General features: G+C 37.1%; 1 protein-coding gene across 1 annotated transcript in view; it reads left to right on the top strand.

The window, feature by feature from the left end:
• The window catches only part of SNF4Agamma (SNF4/AMP-activated protein kinase gamma subunit), a 319651-nt gene that overhangs the window by 35540 nt on the left and 256952 nt on the right, over positions 1-27159 (top strand). Inside the window, 3 exon segments of the mRNA XM_072539907.1 lie at positions 7459-7618; positions 7621-7833; positions 23391-23848. Coding sequence (XP_072396008.1) covers positions 7459-7618; positions 7621-7833; positions 23391-23848 — 831 coding nt within the window.

The following is a 27159-nucleotide window of genomic DNA, read 5'->3' as shown; positions in this document are numbered from 1 at the left end:
AAATGGAAGCGATATTATGTCTCAGTTGCCTTGGAATTTGAGAAATAGTCAGTCTTCTTTCCATATGATCCTGCACAAGCTGCCGAGCCAGAGATTTGATGAATTCATACCCCGACTTTTGGGGGTTTCCAGGCAGGGATGGGTATATTATAAACGCATTGACGGACGAAATAACCAAAATTGTATAAAAACAAGTAAGAGGCCATCTTTGACTTACGATGTGTAAAATACACTGTACATTTTTCATCTAATGCATCGACGCCTCCTTTTGTTTGATTATAAAACTCGATAATTTCGGGTTTGTTTGTTTCATCGTTTACTGCATTACTGTAGTGCATTGAAGACATCAAAAGTGCCGCTTTTCGTGGTTTAGGGACATATCAAACTAATGTAACTCGTTAACGTTTTAGTTGGCAAAAAAGAAATAGGTGTCTCCCTTTTATTTTTTTTAGCAGTACCCACGTAAGTTAGGCCTCGGTTCCTCAACTCAGTTATCACTTCTAAGGATGTTAACCAGTTGTCTGCTGTTACGTTACGGTTAGAACCCTCAATACATTTTACTAGACGAAGAACTGATTGCGTTGGTTTGTTAAATTTTCTTTCCTCTTCTGACAATGTTTGGCCATCACTTCCAGCACCTGTATATACATACCCATCCAAAAAGTAATGGGTTCTGGCGTCAGTTAGTGCCATTATCTTTAAGCCATATTTTCGGGGTTTTTGAGGCATGTCCATGCGAAATAAACATCTTCCCCGAAAACCAATGAGCATTTCATCAATACAAGCATACTGCCCTATGCAATAATTTTTTTTTTGCTGTTTTCTACAAGCTTATTGAAAATTAATGAAAAGGTGGCAAGTTTTTCGGTTTTTTTACGTTCTTCCTTCGTAGTTTCGTCATCAAACCTAAGCGCTGTCAAAAGTACCAAGAATCGTTTTACTGACATGGTGCATCTAAAAATTTCTCTACCAGTACCGTCGGTGGCGAATATCGAACTCAAGTCTTCCGTATTGGATTTAAATATGTCTGAGTAAAATAACAAACCGATAAACGCTCTCAGTTCAATAATGTCTAAATCTTTTAGATCCGTTATATTACTATCGGTATATTTCGTTCTAATCCTGGCAAGTTTTTCATTTGTTCTAAGAACAATCTCTTCTAAAATATCGTTAGTTATTATACATTTCCAAGCACTTTTCTTTAGACACAATTTCCCAAGAGACTTGACTGGCCCAATAACCCCAGGAAGATGAGAGATAATGTTGAAACTTCTTGTTCTTACATTTGAAGGTGGAGCTTCTGGAGTCCACTTGTATCGATTTTTGCCATAGTACGTTCTCGAAGGGCCTGGAGTTTGTAGCTGCTCATGTGGATCCGAGTCCGAATTAACCTCCGAAGGTGCTGCATTTTGCGGGATATTATCTTCAACATCCAAAAGAGGTTCCACGGTTTCCGGCTCCCATTCATTCATTTCTGAATCAGTTTCGTGTTCGCTGACATAGTCGGGATCACTGTCTGAGTCATCGTTACCTCTGAAATCACTCTCATCCGCATCTAGAATACTTTAAGCCCATTGTTCAAACCTAGGATCATCGGAATCCATTTTATTATATCGTGACAGGTCCATTTTCAACTGAAAATAAAAAAAACTAATTATTAAAAAAAACGTAACTGGTGAGGTGGGGTCACAGTGTCCCCACGGCACAGTTATTTCCGTATAATTTGTAAACATTTACCTATTTGCTCACGACTATTCCACTCGATATCACACAACACACTGACGGAAAGGTACTGAGGCGGTCAAGTAGTCGCGCTAAATAAGCTAGGACGTATGTCACTTTAAAAATCTGTTGGGGCTCGTATGACCCCGCATCACCAGTTACGGGTTAAGATTATTAAGAAAAACTAAATTTTTGATTACAATGGTGTACACGTTTTTAGAAATGGCAGCTATGCATTTAACTGTGGTCAAGTATGAGCAGGCTAAATTAGGGTTTTAGATAATTATTGGTAATTTGGTAATTATAGGTGATTGCCAAGGGAATAGTGCATCAGCTGCAAGGCGTTATAGAGAAAAATATCCAAATCGAAATACACCAGGCAGACCATTATTTCTTTCCATTGATCGTTGTTTACGAGAGACAGGCACATTGCGACCGCAACTTGTTGGTAATAATGGTCGACCAAAAGTAGATAAGTACATACGATGAAGAAATTTTGGAAGCAATTAAAGAAATCCCTGAAAGCAGTACAAGAGTAGTAGCGGCTCAATTAGATGTTTCTCACATGATAATTTGAAGAAGATTCAAGGAACAGTAGTTTCATCACTTACACCCGTTCAAGAATTACTGGATGAAGATTATCCTAAAAGAATGGGGTTTTGCGATTGGTTTTTAACGGAAAACACAAAATGTCAATTTTATTAATCATGTTTTGTTTACCGACGAAGCTACCTTTAAGAGAAATGACATTACTAACAATCATAACACGCACATCTGTGCCAAAGAAAAGCCCTAGCAAAAAGTCTCTCATCACCAAAGAAACTTTAAAGTCAATGTTTGGGCAGGAATTGTGGATAACCTAATAGGGCCAGTATTTCTTCCAAACAATTTAAACGGTGAAAATTATGTACACTTTCTACTAAACCAGAGTACTTAAACGAGGTCAATCTCGCAGTCAGGAAAAATATGTGGTTTTTACCGGATGCCGCTCGAGCGCATTACCATAATGAAATAAGAGAATATCTTTTCGATCAGTATCCTGGACGTTGAATTGGAAGGGGCCCTGATGCGCATATTTCTTGGCCACCCAGAGGTGCAGATCTTAACCCAATTGACTTTTGCTTCTGGGGTTGTATGAAAGTGTACGTATATTCCATACCAATTTTGAACGAACAACAACTAAGGAATAAAAGCATGTGAGCTGCAAATCGATTTCGTCGGAAGTCCATGATTTTCAAAAATATTCGAATTTCCTTTTTAAAACGGTGTCGAAGGTGTATGGAGGTGGAAAATGGAGGTCATTTTGAACATTTGTAAAATCCACCACATATTTGTAAATTTAAGTAATATTATAGAGACCTGGTAATAATATGAAAATTTATTTATATTTTACATTTTGTTATGTACCTACTCAGAAATTTTAAAACATATTAAAAACGAACCCGCATCTCGATAAAAACTGGCTCATTGAAAAATTACTCATAGGCAAAAAAGTTTTAAAAATATTGTGTTTAACTAATGATACTACAATAATAATTTAATTGGAACGTATACAAACATTTTTGTTTCCCTGCTGTATGAGCATATACTTGAATAAAGTTAATATTTCGGGGATATTCATGGGGCATATTAATTTGCTGCATAGCCACCCTACATTATAGGGGTATACTTAAAGTTGTTTACTCGATATTTTTTTGATCCACTTGTCAGCTACAATCGCTACTTCATTTAAATGATAGTAATATATAATAATTAAAGAATATATAAAAATACTATTCCACTCACCAGAAATTACGTTTTATATTATTTATTAAATAATGTTCATATATTTTTGCTTTTGTCAGCAGATTAAACCTTTACTTAGCGTTATGTGAAATAAATTTACGAGTTAATTTTAGTCACTCATGACTAGATGATTGACGACAGTAAAAAAGTTGTTGAATAATGAACTCAATGTTGATTTATGAACAGTTTCCATTTATTTAATGATACATAATATGCCATGTATTTAATAATCACCTTTTGTAGAGACTAGCACCATCACAAGAAAATAAACGATATTTTAATATATTTCTTATGGAATATTGTGACTATAAAAGACCTTTATATGTACAAATTACGAATAAAACTGTCGATAAAATGAAACAAATTAAAAAATACTTTTTTCTTTGCTCAAGTTGCTCCACCGAATTTTGTTTTTATGGCGGAAGGATAGCCCCTTCGCCAAAAACTCGACTCTGTTAGGCCTTTCTGATGCTCGAGTTTGATTTTATGATTAAATTAAGATAAATGAAACGATTTTGTTCATTTTAAACACAAACACAGTGGGAATTTTAAAGGATTGAAAACTGACGAAAATTGTCGCTTCTATTTAAGTTAGTTTCTTATCTTGAGAAATTATTAAGTAGTTTATTTTTCTGCATATTTTTCTTTATTTTGAAGATATTAAAAACGGGGAATTGAAGACAAGCTAAAAATGGAAAAACAAGTGGACCTATTTATTATCATTGCTGATGTTGTGCTTTGTAAGGATGTAGTGACATCATATAATTCATGTATCTCTCCCCTGTGCGTGTTTTTTTGCTTTGGAGAATGAATAACCAGTCATGTCCTTTATTCGATCCGACCATCGTGCTGGGGACTTTTCTCTGGGCTTTCTTTTGCCTGCTACATTGCCTTAAACTATCATTTGTCCCATGCATTTTGAGGAATATTACGAATGTGTTCTCGTGTGACTCTACCTGGGACGAACCCGCATTCTTCTTGAGGAATCTGTGGTATTAGTACTGATTTTAGTCTCTCATTGATGATGACAAGTGAGGAGTCCTTAGCTTGCATTTGATATTCCTGCTACTGTATGGTAATTGTTGCAATCTGTCAGTGATTCATTTCTGTATGTGGGAAGAAAAGTGAGTGAGGAGTCCTTAGCTTGCATTTGATATTCCTGCTCATCATCATCATCATCAATCAGCCCTGAGTTGCCCATTGTTGAACATAGGCCTCCTCTAGACTTTTCCATCTGCTTCTGTTCTGCGCCTCTGCTATCCAATTGGTCACGATTCTTTTGAGGTCGTCGATCCATCGCGTTGGGGGTCTTCTTCGGCTTCGCTTGTCAGCCCGTGGTCTCCACTCAAGCAATTTTTTTGTCCAACTGTCGTCTTTCATTCTTGCAACATGTCCTGCCCATGATGAGATGGGCAGGACATATTCCTGCTACTGTACGGTAATTGTTGCAATCTGTCAGTGATCGTTTTCTGTGTATGGAAAGAAAAGTGAGTTTATTCCACTTATTTGACCACTTTCTGGTGTTCCAGATTTCATTGCAGATTCTAAGCATTACTTCAGTCCATACCTTTCCCATTTTATTTATCTTTCCCTTCTGCTTTTCTGAATTTTTTATCTCTGCCTTAGTTTCTGATTTCCGTATTTGTCGTGCTTTTTCTGTATTATTTTCCTATGTATTAGAGAACAATATTTCGCAACATTGTTTCCACATCATCATCATCTTTAGCTTGGCAATCCTCTGTGAATTCTGGCCTGCTCTAAGATTCGTCTACATTCTGTTCGGTTTCTGGCAACTTGTTGCCATCTTCTGATCTCTAGTATCTCTAAGTCGGTCTTAATTCCATATAACCACCTAATTCGCGGTCCTATAGTATTATGTGTGCAGCCCATCTAAGTCGCTGTGTTTTAAATGAACGTTATGACATCTGGTTCATTAAAGAGTTGGTATAATTCGAAATTATACCTATCTTTTGCGCCATTGCCCTTGATCGTTTATAGCTCCAAATATTTTGCGGAGTGTCTTACACTCGAATATTACCAGAAGTCTTTCATCCTTCTGCGTAAGAGTCGATGTTTCCGCCTCATATGCAAGGATATTTCGTAAGAAAAATTGTTTTTGGAGACCATAGTATGTCCTATTTTAATTTGTTCGCTTGTTTTGTCGGTAGTAGTCACTAGCTAGCCAAGGTATGTGAAACTGTTAACGCGTTCAAGGATATGACTTCCAAAGAAGTTTCTCGTTCCTCATTTATATAGGTTCCTTAGTAACCAACACGTATTTGGTTTTGTCTTCGTTGATGACTAGACCGATCTGTTTCGCCGCCGTTTCCAATTATAGGAAATATTGTTCAACATCTCGCTTGCTACGTCCTATTATATCAATGTCATCAGCATATGCTAAGATTTGTATCCATCTATTGTAAATAGTATCGCCGTCTCTAATTCGTGTGTCTTGGACTGCCTTTGTCCAAGTCAATGTTAAATAGAAGGCAAGTCAGGATATCCCCTTGTCTGAGTCCATTCTTTATCTCAAAGGGTCGAGAATTTTCTCCCTGTATCCTAACGCTGGCTTTTAAGTTAGACATTGTCATTTTCGTTAATCGGATAAGTTTTTTTGGTATACCAAACTTACGCATTGATTGGAATAGTACTGTTCTCTTGACACTGTCGTATGCGGTCTTGAAGTGGACAAGTAGGCGATGGGTTTCAATATTAAATTCTAATGTTTTCTCGAGGATCTGTCTTATTGAATGAATCTGGTCAATTGTTGATTTTTCTGGAGTAAATCCGGCCTGGTAAGTATTTTCCAACTACGCCAACTGTGTAAACTTGTAGCCTTTCTTAGAGAATATTTGCTAGTATTTTGTAAGCAGGTGTTAAAAGGGTTATACCTTTGTAGTTGTCACACTGAAGCTGATCGCCTTTTTTATGTAACGGGCATATCACGCCTTGAGACCATTCACAGGGTGTGGTCGTATTTTGCCAGACCAGAAGTAAAAGTTTATGCAGTGCTTGAAGCAGGGTGTCGCCACCATTCTTTTAGAGCTCATTACAAATTTGATCAATTTCTGGTGATTTATTATTTTTAAGCTTTTTAGTGGCTTGGGTAACCTCTTCGTGTTAGGTGGTCTCTCATTTGGGTTGAATAAATTCCAATCATTTTGATCTGCTACGGAGTTATCTGCTTCTTCGATATAATGGCCCTTAAATTTTGCGTCAAAAAATTCAACCCGTTGGTTCAAGATTGAGGCCGTATCACTTAGGACATTTCCTTCTCCACTCATTAGCTTAAAATCTTTACTTATTTTGTTTACATTTCTGTAGAATTTTCGACTTTCGGTTTGATTTCTTAGCCATTCTATGTTTTCTAATGGCTTTTCTTCAAATCTTTTTTCTTCCCTTCTTAGGGTCCGGTATTCCTCCTTTGCTCTTCTTGTGCTTGATTTGTCTTTAGGTATGCTCTATTTTTGTTATCTGTTGTTCCTTGGTACTCCTCGTCAAACCATTCGTTTTGTTTAACTGGTTTGGCTTTTCCCAATATTGCCAATGCCTTCTCAGTTATTATGTTTCCACACTGCTGCGATATCTTCTAGGCTTGTTATGGTTTGTCCACTATTATCTTTGATTATCTGTGTCTGCAGTTTGAATTCTCCCACTGGATATTTAACTAAAAGCTATGACTTTTATGTTTTTAATGAGATTTCATTCTTTTGTGTTTATATTCACGACAATAATATCACGCTAATAATATTTCCAAAAAAAATGTTCAATAAAATATGTTCAAAGAACAGAAACATATTTTCCAATAAAATTGCCTGCTGTGTATACTTATATGTAGTTAACAAATTCAGTGATAGTTAAAACCTATTATTTCGTTGTTCAAGCATCAGAAAATAGTCTAACAAATTTTACGCTATATTTTTTTATTTATCCCCTTCCCGTCCCTAATAGATGGACACAGATGTTACCCAGCAAACAAATACTGTTATCGAAGAACCTCAAAATAATTCCCGCTCCCCCAAAAAGAATTCGAAAGATGGAAGAAACAACGTTTCGAAGAAAGACATCATCATATCATCGTCGGACGACAGCGACGTAGAACCTGACCTAGTACAAACCTCAACCATAACGTTAGTACCTCTTTTGGCACCATAAAGGAGTTAGTACAAGAAGATGAGACCAATACGTTCTTTCACAGATATTTTAGCAACCATAGTAATAGTTTACCTTCCAAGATGACCTTGGCGGCTAGAAGATTGTCTCAGTGTAGGGAGGAGGATGAAGAGGACGAGAAAAAGGAGCCCTCGAATATGGCGGCGATTTCCGGTTAGTAAACTAAGCGCAAACTAAAACTCGTTACACGTCATAGCCAATTTCTTGCCATATTTCATTAACTTGCAAAGTAATACAGCATTAAATTTAATTTATGTCTCGTATTTATGTCTTGCTTGTCTTTGGTAGTCATAAGGTAACTTATAAGTCATTTTTTGAGTTGCCTGACAAGTTCTAACTGATTCAGTGTTTGTGATTTCCAAATGTTAAGGTTATGGTTATGGTAGATCGGGGCTGGGTCCATTCGTGAGCCCTTCAGATACTTAGACCTCTTAAGGCTGATCCATTGTATCACCCCTATCATACGGACTAGGCACATAGGTGTTTTTGGGGCCAAGGCTGTTGAGCTCTCATATCTGTTACGATCAGCAACGTCTAATCCTTTACTAACCTTGTGACCAGAAAGCGACAAGTATTTTTATGAGTAACTCCCTCATTTGGGTCGGTTTCATAAAGGCCGAACCCAGGATCTGATAGGCCAGTGTCTGGCACTTCCAGGGGACATGCGAGGAGGTTTCCTCCTCCTCATCACAAAGACGGCACCGAGGGCTATCCTAAGGCTTAGTCTGTCTCATACCCTGACAACTGGCTCAGGAGTCCTGGAACCTCCGCAAAAGAAGTTCCGACCCCACACACAAAGTTATTTTCCAAATGTACATTGAAATCGAATGAAATTCTAGCAAGCCTCCTCTTGCGAATTTAATAAAATAATCATGCTATTTAAAGGGTCAGAAAATCGCCAAAAAAAAGGTGAGATTAATTGGTTAGTTTTGGGTAAACTGTTTGTACACAAAAACCTACAACGCTTTTCCTGTTTGCTTTTCTGCGCTATAAGAAAAACTAGTTCTTCTTCTTCTTTCTTCTTTTGGCATCATAACCCTGGATGGGCCTTTGCCTGTCTGGCTATGTCCTTCCGTTCAGATCTCTCTTGGGCCCTTCTCCTCCGTTGTCTTATATTCATGGTTTTCAGGTCGTCTTCCACGTCATCCAACCATCTCGTCCTGAGCCTTTTTTTCCGCCTTCCTACGGGCTTCCACTGTAACATCTTCTTTGTCGTTTTCGTGTCTTCTTGTCGCTGAACATGTTCCAGCCATGACAGTCTTTGACTTTTCACAAATCCTACAATGTCATACCCTTCATTCAGTTCATTAACCTCGTCGTTTCTCCTGATTCTCCATGTGCCGTCTTCCTTTTGCACCGGACAATATACTTTTCTCAGTATCTTTCTCTCGAATGTTCTGAGTTGGGCTTCCTCTTTTTTCGTCATTACTCAGGTTTCACAACCATAGGTTACTATGGGTCTAATCAAAGTTCTGTAGATAGTCATTTTGGTTCTTTTGTCTAATAATTTCGATGTCATCAATCTTTTATTAGCATAGTATGTACGATTTCCACTGGAAATATTGATTGATTTCTGTGCCCAGATATGTGAAGGCATCCACACGTTCAATAGTATAGTTGTCTATTGCTGTATTATTTTCTTTCTCAAGTATTCTTTTAATGGTCATGTACTTAGTTTTTGTTTCGTTTATTTTAAGCCCTCTTTTTTGTGCTTCAGGATCAATTTCCTTGAAAGTTTCCATTAGTCGTGTCTTGCCAAGAGAACAGAGAAAGAATCATTAACGAAACTTACGATAGAATACTAATATCAGAAGAAGCGCTACAAGAACGAATAAAAAAATTAAAAAAACAGAAAAGCACCTGTTCCTGATAAGATAAACAATGAACTGCTAAAGTATGGAGGAACAACACTACGCAAATGGCTCCTAAAATTATTCGTCGATATAATAAATACCGGCGTAGTACCAGCGGAATGGAAGGAAAGTCTCCTGCTACCGATACTTAAAAAGGGAGACTCGAGAAATCCTGAAAATTATAGAGGCATTAGTCTGATAAATAGTAAATTAAAATTGTTAACGGCAGTGAAAAAAGATAAAATCGAGGAAAAAGCGAACATGGCAGATGAACAACAAGGCTTTCGGAAGAACCGCAGCACAATAGACGCAATTTTTATTATCAGACAAATAATAGAGAAGTCTTTTGAATATGGAAAACCAGCATATTGTATATTTAAAAAGTGCTTTTGACAGGGTGAAGCGAAATGACATCTTAAATTTATTACAAGCTGAACAAATAGACCATCAGATAATAAGGACAATTAATGAAATTAACAAGAACAACAAGACCAGAGTTATAATGCCAACAGGAGAAACATAATGCATAGAACTAAAAAGAGGAATCCGCCAAGGAGACTCGCTCCCCCATTGATATTCAATATGGTGATGAATCAAATAATTCACGAAGTAAGAAAACGACACGGATACCACATGGGAGCGCATAAAATCACGATACTATGCTATGCCGATGATGCAGTACTAATTGCTGATAACGAAGATGGCCTACAAAGGCAGCTCCACACCTTCAATATCACAGCAAACAAACTTAATGTGAGAATATCAGTAGAAAAAACTAAATGTATAATGATCAGTAAAGAGCCGCGTAGATGCAAACTAGAAATAGACGACAAAATTGTAGAACAAGTAATGAAATTCAATGACTTAGGAGTAGAGATCACTAGTGACAGGGTTATAAGAACAGAGACCACAAGGCAATCATCAAAAGCGGCAAGAGTAAGTGGTTTCCTCCGAGAAACCATATGGAGAAACAAATATCTGACCACGGAAAGCAAAATGAAATTATACAAGACAACAGTAAGACCAATCCTAACATATGCAGCGGAGACAAGGACCGATACAAGAAAGACGGAACAACAAATCAACAATATCGAAATGAAAGTATTAAGATCAATAGCGGTCATATCATTAAGAGACAGACAAACCAACTGAAGTATACGCGAACAATGCAAAATTTAAAATATTAACAGATGGATAAAAACAAGAAAAAAAAAACTCTTTTCCTTAAAATCCAAGTTTCAGAAAAGGATTCAATAACTGGGAATTTCGTAATGGGCGGGAGCCAGTTCATGTACGGGTTTGGGAGCCAGTTAAGGTGCGCCGCATAATTTTGCCCCTCATTTTGTACAATGCAATATTATAGGGTCATCTTTTTAGTCGGTGGTTGATTATTCAATAATCAACATCTGGTCCTCCTTCGCCTCTATCCTTTATCCTTCGTAAGTATGTGGTGACGTTATGGTATTTGACGAATGGTTGCTATCCATTCTTCTCCCTCCTGGGCGCGGTGTGCTGCCTCTAACATAGAGTAACTGGTAGCGCACTTTATTTGGTTTGACCATCGGAGTGGTGATCTTCCTCGGTTTCTTTTACCATCTACCTTGCCTTCAACCACCAACCTCTTTGGTAATGTGTCCAAAGTACCTCAATATATTTTGGTTGATGATTGTGGTAAGCCTAGTATTGATGTCGAGTTCTGTCAATATTGAGACATTTGTGCGATGTGCTGTCCAGGGTATGCGCACCATTTTACGATTTACCCACATTTCAAAGGCCATTATACGTCGTGAGTCGGACTTTTTAATGGTTTCTGACGCAGAGGTAGTGATGGGAAAGATAAGCGTCCGTACTAGGCGCCGTTTCGTGTTCCTGGTTATGTCCGTATCTTTCCAGATTTTAGTAAGTTTGACCGTTGCTGATCTGGACATTGTAAGGTGTCGACGTATCTCTTCTTCGCATCCACCATTGTTTGTGATAACAGAACCTAAGTAACTGAAACGGCTTACCACTTCAAACCCCGCTACGTTTCGTATTTCCGGCTGGTTATTTCTAATTCGATCGATTATCATTACCTTGGTCTTCTGTACAATAATTTTAAGTCCATCCATCCATCCATCCATCCAATGGCGCTACAGCCCAAATTGGGCCTTGGCCTCCTTCAACAGGCTTCTCCAACCATCTCTATTTACCGCTGTTCTTTTCCATGAACGCGTTCCAGGCAGTTCTTGGCATCCTCATCGACTTCATCTTCCCATCTCTTTTTAGGTCTTCCAACAGGTCTTTTTCCCTGCATTCTTGCATTTAATAATTTTCTGGGGATTCTATTCTCATGCATGCGGACCACGTGCCCTGCCCATCGTAATCTCTGCAGTTTAGTATGTTGTGCTAGAGGTGGTTCGCTATATTGCTCGTATATTTCTCTATTGTACCTAATTCGCCAGTTGTTGTTTTCACTTATTGGGCCCAGGATCCTACGTAATATTTTTCTTTCAAACACATCTAATGCATTGGCAGATTTCTGTGTCACCACCCATGTTTCGCAACCATAATTTTAAGTCCATATTCACGACTAATAGTATCTAGTCTGTTCATAATGTATTCAAGGTCATTTGTTGATAATGCTAGTACTAAAGTGTCGTCAGCATAGCGGAGATTGCTGATTTTTCGGCATCCGGCTGATATTCCTCCTTGCCATCCGTCGAACACAATGCGCATGATGTGTTCGCTATATATGTTGAATAACGTGGGAGAGATAATACATCCTTGACGAACACCGACTTTTATTTTAAAATTATCGGAGTATATGTTGTTGACTCTTACTTTTGCTGTGTTGTTGATATACAGTTGTTTCAGTAGGTATATTAGATGTTCGGGGGTACCCATTTCTCTCAGTATTCCCCACATTTTATGCCACTTTACATTATCGACCGCTTTCGAGTAGTCCACGAAGCACAAATATGTTTCTAGATTAAATTCTTCAGATTTTTCTATAATTTGTCTGAGATTGAGAATTTGTTCTCGTGTACTTCTTCCAGGGACAAATCTACATTGTTCTTGGGGGATCTGTGGTAGAAGTATTGATTTTAATCTCTCGTTAATTATAGTTAGCAGAACGTTACTTGCATCGGAGATCAGGGCTATAGTGCGGTAGTTATTACTGTTATTTGGTGAGCCTTTCTTATAAATGGATATGAAAGTGAGCTTACACCAATCATCTGGCCATTGTCCTGTGTTCCAGATTTCATTACACAGTTTAAACATTACTTCAATTCCTATGTTTCCCATTTCTTTAAGTGCTTCCGTCGTGATTCCGTCTTCTCGTTGAGATTTTCCAGTTTTTAATTTTTTTATTGCGGTTTTTATTTCCGATTTTAAAATACATATGTGGTTCCTTTTCGTCATTTATTTCTACTAGATTCACGTCTTCATGGTCACTACGAAACAACATTTCACAATATTGCTGGTATTAAGAATACCACAACATCTGGTATTCTTAATAAAATTGCTGTGTCCAGATGATGGAATTATTTTGTAAAGTTGCTTTTGAGACTCGGTAATAATGATAAACTGCCATACACGTCAATACATTTTCCATTTGTTTACTATACTATAAAATTGATTGAACATCTGGCAATCCTTAACGAAATTAGTTTTGAGCAATGTATATCTACCCAGGAAGTAATGCTTATCAGATTGCACAACTGCAAAACTATCAAATTCTGATTGATATATTGTGTAATATATTGATAAACAAAATTTTTGTTGGTGTTTTGGATAATTACTTGTTTTTGTTTGATCGCAACTCTTATCAACAACTGACATTTTTTGACGTCACATTTTCTACCTCTGATGTCGGGAGAAAATAAAGGAAGAAAAGAACTGACTGTAACGCCACGTTGACATGTGTAATGAATCACAAGCAAGATCACATTCATAGTGACACGAATCTCAATAACTTCACGACTGTGGTCGTGTCTCGTTCGTGAAGAAAGTTTCCACGACAATATTTGCTTCATTGGCGAATATGCAGACCTTAGTCTGCAAGGCTCTTCTTCTTACGAAGCCTATCCGTTCCTGATGTTGGCGATCAACATGGCTATCCTAACTTTGCTTGCTGCTATTCTGAATAGTCCGGTTGTCGATGTATTAAACCACTTTCTCAGGTTTTGAAGCCAAGATATTCTTCTTCTCCCTGGTCCTCTCTTTCTAAATACCTTGCCCTGAAGAATGGGTTGCAACAAGCCGTATCTCTGTTCATTCCTCATAACATGGCCAAGATATTCTAGTTTGCGCTCTTTGACGGTGTTAATAATCTCGCATCCCTTGCCTATTCTACGTAGGACCTCAACATTAGTCACACGATCCACCCATGAAATTCTTAAAATACGTCTGTAACACCACATCTCGAATGCCTCGAGTTTTCTTAAAGAAGCTTCGGAAAGTGTCCAGGCCTCTACTCCGTATAATAACGTAGAAAATACATAGCATCTAATGAGAGAGATTTTGGTAGCAAGTGGTAAATCGTGACTTCTGAAAAGAGACTTCATCATTATGAACGCCGATCTCGCTTTTCCTATGCGTTGTTTTATTTCACTGGAGTGATCCCATTGGCTGTTAATGTTGGTACCAAGGTATGTGTAGCTGTCCACTCTGTCAATTGGATGTTGGTTAACCAAAAGCTGTGTATTTAATATTTCGCGCTTACTGATTACCATGTACTTTGTTTTCTTCGTATTAAGATCAAGTCCGTGTTCTCTACTTATATCTGATATACGCGACAATATTCTTTGCAAACCGTCCAGACTATCTGCAAAAACTACTGCATCGTCGGCATATCTAATGTTGTTTAGACGTATTCCGTTGACTAATACGCCTTCTTGTAGTTCGCCTAGCGCTTGCTCGAAAATATATTCAGAGTATATATTAAATAACACCGGGGACAGAATGCATCCTTGCCTCACTCCTCTATCCATGGAGACTGCCTCTGTCAATTGGTGATCCACTTTAATATTGGCTGTTTGGTTGTAATATAAATTATAGATGATTCTTAAGTCCCTATCATCTAACGTCACTTCTTTCAAGATGTTTATAAGTTTATCATGCTTTACTCTATCAAATGCCTTTTTGTAGTCGATAAAACAAGTATACACATCACAGTTAACATCCCTGCATATTTGAATAAGCACTTGGACAGCGAATAGAGCCTCTCGGGTGCCTAAGGAATCGCCAAATCCAAACTGCGTCCATGATACTTAAGGATGCAGAAGGATAATATCTAAGGAAAACACGGCCTAGGGGCCTGTATATAGAAGGAAGAAGAAGAGGATGTACCTATTGATATATAGTTTGCCTAGACCGGTTCCGAGTTCGAAAACATACATTCAACTGGAAGATACAAATCTTAATGTCAAAACTGTCTATTTCCTAGGATTTTTATTGTCGATATACCCAAAGCATCAATCGAAATATTGTTAGTTGACCAGTTGAATCGTTGCTTCTTTAGGTACTTAATCCAAAACCCGCGTAAGTTCATTCAATAGACTGTATTTTTTTTTCCTTCTATGCGATGAAGAACAGTCTGACTCTATTTATTGTTTTTAAAAATTTTTTTTGGTCTATTTTAATTAGAATTTATTCTATGTATGGTTTAAGAACCGGTAAAGATCATGACGTGTAACCAGTTTTTATTTACGCTTAGTATATGTATAAAGCACAAAGTAAAGATCGGTTAAAATATGATAGATGACTTTAAATGATCATTTGCCCAAACAGGGAATTTAAAAAAATCAAGCTCTTGGCTATATAATATGAAGTCACAACGTTTGCACATATTTCCAATTTTTAATATTTGCGTGACAATTTGTACACAATTACATTGATAATGTCATATTTTTCAAAACATCTGCGCTAGCTGCTAAAATATAAGTAGCAAAATCTAGATCATTTAGGATTTTGTTTCCTATATGGAAGAAGTTTGTTCTACACCAATCGTACTGCAGCCAATGGCTATTATATTAATACAAGTATGCGGGACTTCATTAGATCTGCTACATATAAATCTATTATATTTATATTGTTACATTTTTCTGTGGATTCAGGGGTTAAATGAAGCAAACGTGGCTTAACTAACTTTATTTTCACTCTAAAAACTCACTAAATTACAAATATAATAAATTCTAATTACTTCTTCTTCTTCTTCTTTTTATGTAGACACGACTCTGTCTATTTTTCAATGTGCCTACAGTAAGTTCCATCGTTCCCTCGTTTTCGTGGTCTTCCTACTGAGTGTCTTCCTATTGGGGAACCGTCTCTTGCCGTCTTTACTACTCTATTTGTTGTCATTCGGCTTGTATAATCGTTTCATTCTACTCTTCTATTTCTTACCCAGTTCTTGATGTTCTTTACCTAAATATTTAAACTCCATCACTTGTTCTATTATCTGACCTTCCAGCTCCAATTTACATCTTAGTAAATTTGCTGTTCTAACCATGCATTTTGTCTTTTTTGGGGAAATTAACATGTTCAATTTTCTGGCGGAGAATTGTGTCGTCTGCATAGCAGATTATTTTCTCCAAGTTCTACAAGAAGTTGAACAATAGAGGACTTAGGGAATCTCCCTGTCTTATCCCATTGCCAGCTTCAATAGGGTCGGTTAGTTCTTCTTCCACTGTTACATTTATTGTGTTTTTTTGGTAAATATTTTCGATCGTTTTAATTATTCTTATAGGTGTCTCTCTTGCGTACAATAAGTGGATAACGTCCTTTAATTTGACCCGGTCAACTGCATTCTTAAGGTACACGAAACATAGACATGCCGGTTTGTTGTATTATCATGATTTCTCTTACACTTGCTTCATTATCATCTTCTCGAACTGAAACCTTCTGCTTCTGCTAGTGTTATAATTTCATTCAGTTTATTTGTTATCACTTTGGTTGTTAATTTTAGTCTTGTGTTTAATAAATTAATTCTTCTGTAATTTTCCGGGTCCGATTTATCTCCCTTTTTGAAGAGGGGTATTTAGGATGCTTGATCTCCATTCTTGAGGAATTCTGTTTTGTTGTATTATTTTTTGGACTAGTTTTAATAGTTGTTTGGTCAGATATGGTCCTCCGTACTTTAGGAGTTCGTTCGGTATTCTATCCTCTCCTGGTGATTTTCTTTTCTTTTATTTCCTTAATGCTTCCTTTACCTCTTCCTCCTCAATATTTATTTCTTCGTTTGTCATCACCTCTGGTGTTGGTGGTTCATTATCGTCACCTTTAGCAAATAGGGATCGAAAGTAGTCTACACATCTTTCCTTCTGAATGTGTTTCGTTTTTATTAGTTCGTTCATCTCTTTTCTTTGTCCTCTGATCATTCTCCATATTTCTTTTTGTGTTCCGTAGAAGTCGTGTTCCATCTGTTTTGAGAAGCTCTGCCAGTGTTCCCTTTTTATTTGTCTAATTATATTGTTTATAGTGGTTATATGCCTGTTGTGTTTATTGTGTTTTGTATTGTAAAAAGGCTTTCTTCTTTTCTTCACATTTTGTCTTCACTTCCTCTCTAAACCATAGTGTTTTCTTTTTTGAATATCTTAGTGTTTGTTATTTTCCTCTCTCCAAGTGATTCTGTTGCTGTGTTAATTATGTTATTTTTGAGTTTTTCCCAGCTTTCCTCGATGTTATCGTGATCTAATATTTCATTCCCAACGATCTTCTCTGATATTCTTTTTCTGTATAAGTATTCCGTGGATTCCTTATTTAGTCCTTCGACTTTGATTTTTGTTTGTGTTGGCGCCGCTCTCTTGGGTGTGAAGTATTTCAGGATGATTCTTCTTCTTCTTCTTCTTACTTTATAAATAGGCAAAATGCCTGTTTTACTTCGGTTTTTAGCCTCAATTGACGTTGTCTGACCATCTTTTCCTCGGTCGTCCCAAGAATCTTCTTCCATTTGGCGATTTGTCTCTTGCTATTTGTACTATTCTGTTTTCTGTCATTTTTTCGATGTGTTGATTCCATTCCACTTTTCTTCTTTTGGTCCACGCGTTTATTTCCTCTATACCACACCTCGCTCGTATTTCCTCACTTCTTACTCTGTCTCTTAGAGTTTGGTTTGTTATTTTTCGTAAGACTTTCATTTCTGTTGTTTCCAGTAGTCTTTGTGTTTTCGCCGTATCTGCTCTTGTTTCCGCTGTGTACGTCATTATCGGTCTTATTGTTGATTTATATATCCTGGTTTTCGTTTCCGTTGTGAGGTATTTGTTTCGCCAGATTGTGTTGTTGAGACATCCTGCTGCTCTGTTTGCCATGTTCACTTGTTTTTGTACTTCTTCTTCCACTTTTCCATAGCTTGACAGTTTTATTCCCAAGTATTCAGTTTCCATCACTTGTTCTATTATTTTGTTATTTACGACTAGTTTACATCTTCTCGGTTCCGCTGGTATCACTATCGCTTTAGTTTTCTGTGTTGAGATCTCCATGTTGTATATGAGCGCCGTATCTTCGAATTCTTTAATTAATCTTTGTAGGTCATCTTCATTTTCGGCTGTTATTATGGCGTCGTCGGCGTAGCGTATTATCCTTATTTCCTTTTCTCCCTTTCTATATCCTCTTCTTTTTTTAACTTTCTTTATGATTTCATCCATTATCAAATTAAATATTAATGGGCTCAGCGAATCTCCTTGTGTAATGCTAGTTTCATATTTGATAGGTTGCGATAGTTTTCCTTTACATCTTACCATAGCTATGCTATCTTTATATATATTCTCAATGGTTTTTACTAAATCCAGTGGTATTCCCTTTTCATATAATAAATGTATCGCGTCCCGAATTCTCACTCTATCAAACGCTTTCTTCAAATCTATCAGACACATATATGCTGGTTTGTTGTATTCCATCGACTTTTCTTTTATTTGTCTTATTACAAAAACTGCATCCGTGCATGATCTTCCTGTCCGAAATCCTTGCTGTTCCTCTTGCAGAGATATTCGTTCGTTTATTTTTGTCGCTATTATTCTTGTTGTCAATTTGAGTGTTGTATTTAATAGATTTATTGCTCGATAATTATTGGGGTCTTTCTTATCTCCTTTTTTGAAGAACATCACCATGATCGCTCTCCTCCATTCATCTGGTATTCTGTTCGTGGTGATTCTTTTATTAATAAGAAATTGCAGTTATTGTACAAGGTGATCACCTCCATATTTTAAGAGTTCATTTGGTATTTGATCTTATCCTGGTGACTTTCTTTTTTTTAATTTGTTTATTCCTTCTTTCACATCGTTTTTGGGAGATATCGGTCTTTTCCTCAGTTATTATATTTGGCGTTTCTGGTAAAGGTTCTTCGTTTTGTTTTTGAAACATTTCTGTCAGGAAGGCCAACCATGTATCCTCTTGTATGTGTTATATTTCAACTAGTTCATATTTTAAGAGTTCATTTGGTATTTGATCTTCTCCTGGTGACTTTCTGTTTTTTATTTTGTTTATTCCTTCTTTCACATCGTTTTGGGAGATTTCGGTCTTTTCCTCAGTTATTATATTTGGCGTTTCTGGTAAAGGTTCTTCGTTTTGTTTTTTAAACATTTTTGTCAGGAAGGCCACCCATGTATCCTCTTGTATGTGTGAATGATTCTTATTTTACATAATACTAGGCTATGGTCGCTGCCTACATCTGATGAGTTGAATACATTAATACTAAGCGCCCACAATTCACACGGATATTGCTTACAAAAACTAATACTGATAATGCACTCTGTGGGTATAAACAGATCGTAATTTCTGGAACTGCTTACCAATGCTGAGAACCTACGCATTGACCGAAATGGTGCTTTCGAACATTTGCGGTCGAAAGAGTATTGTGTGGTGGCTTCGCAAAAGTCAGGACCGCATTCAGGGGTCACAAAACAATAATATAACTACTGTGCTACGTATTCATAGGACGTTTTTATTAGCCGTTGATTTTCTTTTGTATAATACAAGGCCAACCAAAGTTAATAAAATATTTACAGGCTGCAGTACGGGGCCTGTGCAGAACAGACGGTTTGCATATAAAAAACTGGTATGAATAGACTGCTATATAGATTTATTTATTTTCTTTTTTATCAATTAACTTAAGTCACCTATCATATCGCAGAATTGAAATGTTTCTTCTTAATTAATGCTGAAATATTAGTAACTCTACTCTGATAATTCAGTGTGCATCGTCTTACGTGTGTGAACCGACGGTATGCAATAGCTTAGGCTGTAGGTAAAAAAAGTCGATTTCATGCACTAATAATTATAGACGACATCTATTTTGACGACACGGGTCTCCTCCATTGTGCGTACGTGGTCCATTCTTTTTTCTATTTTGTTTCCATTTATTTATACACTGTACGTTACATTTTCTTCTAATGTCTTCACTTCTCTTTCGATCTCTCAGCGTATTTCCTGTAATTCTTCTCAGTACTCTCATCTCTGCAGTTTGCAGTAGCCTTTACGTTGTGGCTATGTCGGGTCTTGTTTCTGAGGCATATGTCATTATTGGTCTTACACTGGCTTTATAAATTCTTGATTTCATCTCAGTGTTAATGTGTCTGTTTTGCCATATAGTGTTATTAAGGCATCCTGCCAGTCTATTTGCTTTTTGTACTTGATCTCTCACTTCTTTGTCCAGGTCTCCATAGCTAGACAGTGTAATTTCCAGGTATTTTATTTCCATTACTTGTTCAATACTGATGCCATCAATTTCTATTTTACATCTGGTTGGTTCTTTGCTGGGAAATCTGAGGGATTTAAGTTCACGAAAGGACTAAAGCAGGGTTGCTGTGTTTCGCCTACCCTTTTCAAAATTTATCTGGAACAAGCACTCAAGCTGTGGAAAAGAAAATGTAATGGCATGGGAATCCCTCTCAACGACGAGACTACACAGTACACCTTATGTTTCGCTGATGACCAAATACTGATTGCTCAGGATCATGACGACTTGAGTTACATGACTCTGAAGCTAATAGAAGAATATAACAAATGGGGTATCGAAGTCAACATTAAGAAAACTGAAACCATGTGTATTGGAGGGACAAAGCAGTCCATTATATTAGACGATGGGGTAGAAATTAGACAATGTGATGAATACAAGTACCTGGGTATGAAGATAACTCAAGATGGAACACTCGATGCTGCTATAAAAGACAGAAACATACAGGGTAGAAAAGCCATATCCATGATGAACGGCATTCTGTGGGACCAAACAATATCTAAAGCGAACAAACAACTCATATACAACACCATACTTAAAAGTGTAATCACATATGGCAGTGAAGTTTGGCCAATGAAACAAATAACAGAGAAACTGTTACTAGCAACAGAAATGGACTTCTGGAGAAGAGCAGCAGGCAAATCAAGAAGAGATCGGATACCAAATGAGAGAATACGGGAAATGATGGGAGTCAAGCATACAATAGTTGATGACAAAAACAAAACAGTTAATATGGTACGGCCATGTACAGAGAATGCCAGATGATAGGATTCCGAAACATATTTTGACGTGGACACCACAAGGAAGAAGAAAAAGAGGAAGGCCAAGAAGAAAGAAAGAAACTTCTCTATTATACAGAAGATGGATTACAGTCTTACTCTGTCTGGTTTATTATACTCTAGTGATTTCTCAGTAATTTGCTTTATAACGAACATTGCATCTGTATTCTATGTATTTTGGTTCTATTAGTTTATGTACCTCCGTTCATTGACCTCTTATGAAGCGCCATATTTTCTTTTGCAGACCGTAAAAATCACGTTCCATTTCTTTCGAAAAGCGTTCTCAGTGATCATTTTTTATTTTTTTTAAAAGTGCATGTGTTTCGTTTCTAATTGTCTTGTAATTATGGTGTGGTGTAACATTCAATTATTGTGTGGCGAAACCCTGTGGGCTTTATCTAATAATAATAGTCTCCCGTTTTTTATACCGCTGTCGCGGCTTTGGGAGTATAGCAGGGTAGTCTGCTATATCTAGGGCCTACGGTATACAAGGAAGGTAACATGGCCAGTGCTACGCTTCAACCGTCTATTATTACCCCTGGTTTTACCCAAGGTACTCATTTTTATTCAGGCTGAGTCGACCTGGGGCCTATAGACATTTTTAAAATGTCTAGATGTTCTTGCCGGCGGTAGGATTCGAACTCCGGACCACCGGCTTGCGAGGCAAGAATCCTACCGCTTGCGCTACGCAGGCCCTACGCAGGGCTTTATCTTCGGCATTTAAAAACAAAAACAGTTGACGCTACGTCGAGTCACAAGTTATGTACTGCTTAGACAATATTTTAATTTTATTTCGGGGATTCACACTCGATCTTCCACTACGAAAACCCTGTTGTTCATCTGCTAAACTTATCTGTCATTGCTCCACATTTCGTTTGGTATTCCATTCTTACCTGTTCCTTGTCTGTTTTTAACATTTTTAAGATTTTCAAGTATTTTCCGAACTTTCTGTTTCTGTACATTTATATTAAGTTCTTCATTTGTGGTAATTTCTGGTGTTTCCGGTTCTAGCGTCGTTTATTCTTCCTCTGCATAGAACTTTTTTAGGTAGTCAATCCACGTATCCTTTTCTATGTGTTTTGGTTGTATTAGTTCCTTTTCCTCCGTTCTTTGACCTCTTATGAAGCGCCATATTTCCTTTTGCAGACCGTACAAATCATGTTCACTACATACTTGTGTTAAACATCCTCACTTGGCGGCCCGGACTTCCGAATCTTTTTTGGAACATGACTGCCTGTGAATTCTCTGGGTTTACTGCGATTTTCCATTGAATCTACCAATCTTACAACTGATTTAGAGCATATACTAGGAATCTTCTCGTTAGGTTTGGACCCAGACTTCTCGCTGATATTGCTGTCATCAGCATATAGACTGAGCATGGTTTGCGGGATGGTTGGTGTATATGGTATACAGAAAGGGTGATAGTACTCTTCCCTATTGCACCCCAGCCTTAATCTTTCCGACTGAACTTTCTATTGGTTAGGTAGAACGAGAGAATGCATATCATTACCTTGCTGTATGCGCGTTGGCTCATTTTTTGAATAAGCCCTTTGTGCCACACTTTGCTGTTTGACTAGCGTTTAGGAATGCAGTAGCAGTGTATTTCTTTTGGTTGAATCTCTCTGTGATGTATTCGGTCAACCTTAACACCTAGTTCGCTGGAGTGTTCAGTTCTGAAAGCAAATTCTGCTTCCGGTATCTTTCCTACTATTTTAGACTCTTTTTTAACCTAGTTAATATTACCCTCTCTGCAACCCCGATTATTGAAAAAAGTAGGCTAATTGGTCTGTAGTTTTGAGGAAATGTTCCATTTTTTCCTGCTTTCCGAAGCATTATCACTTGTGCTTCTTTCCATTTCTTAAAATTTCTTAGTCTGAGCATTGCATTTATGCCTTGAGTAATGTATACGATTGCTTTCCTTGGAAGATTTTTTTAGTGCCCTGTTCGTGACCCTATCTGATCCTGGTGCATTGTTTGCTTTTATATATTTAATTACTTTTGGGACTTTGAATTTTTCTGGGGTCTTATTTCTATTTCTCCTTGGTTTCTTGATAGACGTTCATAGATCGAGAAAAAATCAAGTCGCCACAGGATTTTCTTGTAAGAAAGGCAATCTGACGAATATTTCGTCGTTTTGAATCGTTGTATTTATTTATTTGAATCGACAATTGTAATAAATTATTATAATGACTTTAAAATAATTTGTATTGATTTGAAAAAAGTAAACGATTAAAATTTTGATTAATATCAAAAAAATCTTGATTTAAATAAAAAAAATGTTTATTCAGTCCTGGTTTTAATTAAAAGAAACATTTCAATCATACGTAGAAGAAACGGTTCCTTCATAAGTATTGTATACAAAATTAGGTAGCGATAAGTCTCTTTCGGAATCTTCAAGCGGTTCGAAAACGTCTGTGATAGATACCATCAGTGGTCCCACCCATAAATTTGTGATAACAAAAACCAAAACCGTCAAAGAAACCAAAAATGAAGAGAAGCAATCCAAAAATGAGAAAGACACTAGGCCGGATAAGTCCGACAAGAAAACGGAAAAGAAAGAACTATCGGAAGCCGCGAAGATTTTCGCCAGAAACAAAGAGTATCGCATGGCCAACACAGTATTAGGAGTGCCCTCCAAAGACGCCGTCAGACCTTCGCTGAAGTCTCTCTTCAGGTCTCCCTTACAAAGTCCTCACTACGATGCCAAGTTCTTTGATTCGTCGCTAGTTTCGATGAAGAGCCTGAACTCGAGCAGTTCCACCGTAGATTATATTGGTAGTTCAGAAGATATTTGGGTCAAACGGTCTCCCAGTGAAATTAAAAAGGTACGTATTGAATTTTTTTTTTAATTTTTATTTTTCGTTGTCGAACATTGTTAATTTGTTCCTGAAGAGGAAAATTTATATCTGTGATTAGAAAAATACATTACATGGTTGTCGTATTGTCAACAACTCGTCTTACTAATTACATAGACAACAAATTAGCACGATGTGTTCGATGGGCAATTTGAATGGTGTACAATACTGTAATGGCAAATTCAACTAAAAATTTATGTTTATACAAATAGAAAGATTGCTAGACTGAAATCTGAAACTAAAAGTTACACGAGTAATTACGAAAAAAATAACGAACTTCATCGACTACATGCAGACAAAGATATGTTATAGATTACCACAGTGATTACATACTCACAGCGATGACTAATCTAAGATTCATAATGTTAAACAGTCACTATATAATCGCAGTGGCTGCAGGCACGTTACTAACGTCTTGAGCTTTCTGGAATCTATCACTTTCTGGAAACGGGTTTCGTCACAATACTTTAACAAATTGGGGTCAACACACAGGCCAACACGTTGTGTTGGCTGTTTTAGGCCTGTTGAAAATCCCTTAACAAACACATCCCTGACTGAAGTCACTGAGAGGTCCTTCCATTCTTTGGAAACGCTTTGTTCGACATTCACACAAGTTTCATCCAAATAAAGGACGGTGTATCCTAGGAAACGAAATTTTTTTATCTCACGCAAATACTGATGCCTCCATTTCAGAATATCGGGCCGTTCCATCATGGTCGACTTTACTCCTCGTTTACAAAAAACAAAGTGCATTTCATGGAGTATTCTCCACACTGTTGTGCGTGACATGTTTGCTAAATCTTTGTCTTTATTAACCAGTGCAAAAACTTTTTTCAATATCGGCGATAAATTTTTAAAGAAAAAACTGTGCACGATGGAGGTCTTCTTTCCCTCCTGCATGAAGAATGATGTCTCTTTTGCCTTCGCTATCTGTGAGTTTTATTGATTTTATGCTATCGTCTTGCCAAATTATTTTAAATCCACCCTTTGCAAATATCCATGTCTCATCCAAGCACACGAATGTTACATTTTCAGATTTAAGTCTAGTATATTCTCTTGTCGATCGGATAGCCAAGCGGGCTGGGCGGCTGGCTTCTCCTTCGCTTCAATGCGAGAGATGTCAGTTCAAATCCCCGGCTCGGTGAACAGAAAACAAAAAGGCTAACGCAGTAGTTTAAAATTCTAAAATGAATCTGCGGCTTAGTCTAGAATATGCTGGTATCTGATCGGCCTATGGTGGAGCAGTACGGCAAGAGATAAGGGCTTGCGGCTAGGTGATACTCCTCCATAGATCCCTACCGGAAGGGCGTGGGACGCCTAAATACCGGGTATATATATATATATATATATATATATATATATATATATATATATATATATATATATATATATATATATATATTCTCTCAAAAATTTAATTCTTTTGTGAACCAAACTACCCCTTTCGCATAAAAGTAACCTATTATTTTCTTTTTTGAATTTAAATTTTAAATCTCTCAACACTTTTCAAAGGCTAGTCCTCTTAATTTCAGAAACTTGTCTTTCTCTTATGTTGGCCAGTAAAGTGTCTAATGTTGAAATGTTGATTATTTTCACGCATTCGATACAAAATATTGCGAATTTCAAAATTTTCTCCATCAGGTAAGTCAATACTCCTAGAATGTTTACGAATTGTTTTCTTGTCTTCGTGATACTTAGTCACAGTAAGATCTTCTTGAGAATCTCTGACAGTCTTCATTACAGTTTTTAGCTTACTTTCACTTTTCCCGAGTGCGTCACAAACGCGTTGATTTATATATAATAATGACTTTGAAGGTCCACCGTTGTCTCTTTCCATGGTAAAGTATTTATGCACATTTGCAATTAATTCATCAATATCCAACTTACGTCTAGGCATGATGGTCAGTTGAAACTACACGTTTGAATTACAATATACTGAGTTTAGATCAATATGACAGAAAGTTTTTAACTGTTGTGCTTGAGAGGTAAAATATAATATAACTGCTTACAAAGATCCTAAACACATTAAGCAAATTAGCCTAATGATCATTAGGAATGCCGATTGTATTAATATATTTACCAAAACCCTAACATTAACCCGTAATCGCAGACGTCTTAAAAACGGTACACTCTAATAGACATAAAGTCAATCTAACCACTACTACTACTATCGGTTTACAGCGTTCTCGGACGCCTTCCTATTTAACCATAGACCTGGAGGGATTTCTCTTTCCTCTAGTTCTTTTTCAATTCCCTCTCTCCAGCTTCTTCTCGGCCTTCCTCTTTTTCTTCTTCCTTGTGGTGTCCACGTCAAAATATGTTTCGGAATCCTGTCACTGGCATTCTCTGTACATGGCCGTACCATATTAACTGTTTTGTTTTTATGTCATCAACTATTGTATCCTCGACTCCCTTCATTTCTCGTATTCTCTCATTTGGTATCCGATCTCTTCTTGATTTGCCTGTTGCTCTTTTCCAGAAGTCCATTTCTGTTGCTAGTAACAGTTTCTCTGTTCTTTGTTTCATTGGCCAAACTTCACTGCCATGTGATTACACTTTTAAGTATGGTGTTGTATATGAGTTGTTTGTTCGCTTTAGATATTGTTTGGTCCCACAGAATGCCGTTCATCATGGATATGGCTTTTCTACCCTCTATGTTTCTGTCTTTTATAGCAGCATCGAGTGTTCCATCTTGAGTTATCTTCATACCCAGGTACTTGAATTCATCACAGTGTCTAATTTCTACCCCATCGTCTAATATAATGGACTGCTTTGTCCCTCCATGTGTTTCAGTTTTCTTAATGTTGATTTCGAGACCCCGTTTGTTATATTCTTCTATTAGCTTCCGAGTCATGTAACTTAAGTCGTTATGATCCTGAGCAATCAGTCATCATCGGTCATCAGCGAAACATAAGGTGTACAGTGTAGTCTCGTCGTTGAGAGGGATTCCCATGCCATTACATTTTCTTTTTCACAGCTTGAGTGCTTGTTCCAGATAAATTTTGAAAAGGGTAGGCGAAATACAGCAACCCTGCTTTAGTTCTTTCGTCCTTTCGTGTTTTCGTGACCTTCTAACCACCACTATTTAAATTAACAAAATGTTCTAGTTTACTCCCAAGTATTTTTAACAAAAATTAAAAGTGATATTTTAGTACTGTGTGCATCTACTTTGAATATAAATTATCCTCAGCACGGTAGTATTTGTTTCAGAAAAAAATTAATAAACAAGTAGGTGAAAAAAATTTACGTTAAATAACATTACACAAGAATCCTCCTCCTCA

This window comes from Diabrotica undecimpunctata, chromosome 8, assembly GCF_040954645.1.
Source record: "Diabrotica undecimpunctata isolate CICGRU chromosome 8, icDiaUnde3, whole genome shotgun sequence".
Classification (NCBI taxonomy): domain Eukaryota; kingdom Metazoa; phylum Arthropoda; class Insecta; order Coleoptera; family Chrysomelidae; genus Diabrotica; species Diabrotica undecimpunctata.
Note: the sequence above shows the minus strand (reverse complement) of the source record. Positions and strands in the feature narration are given on the sequence as shown.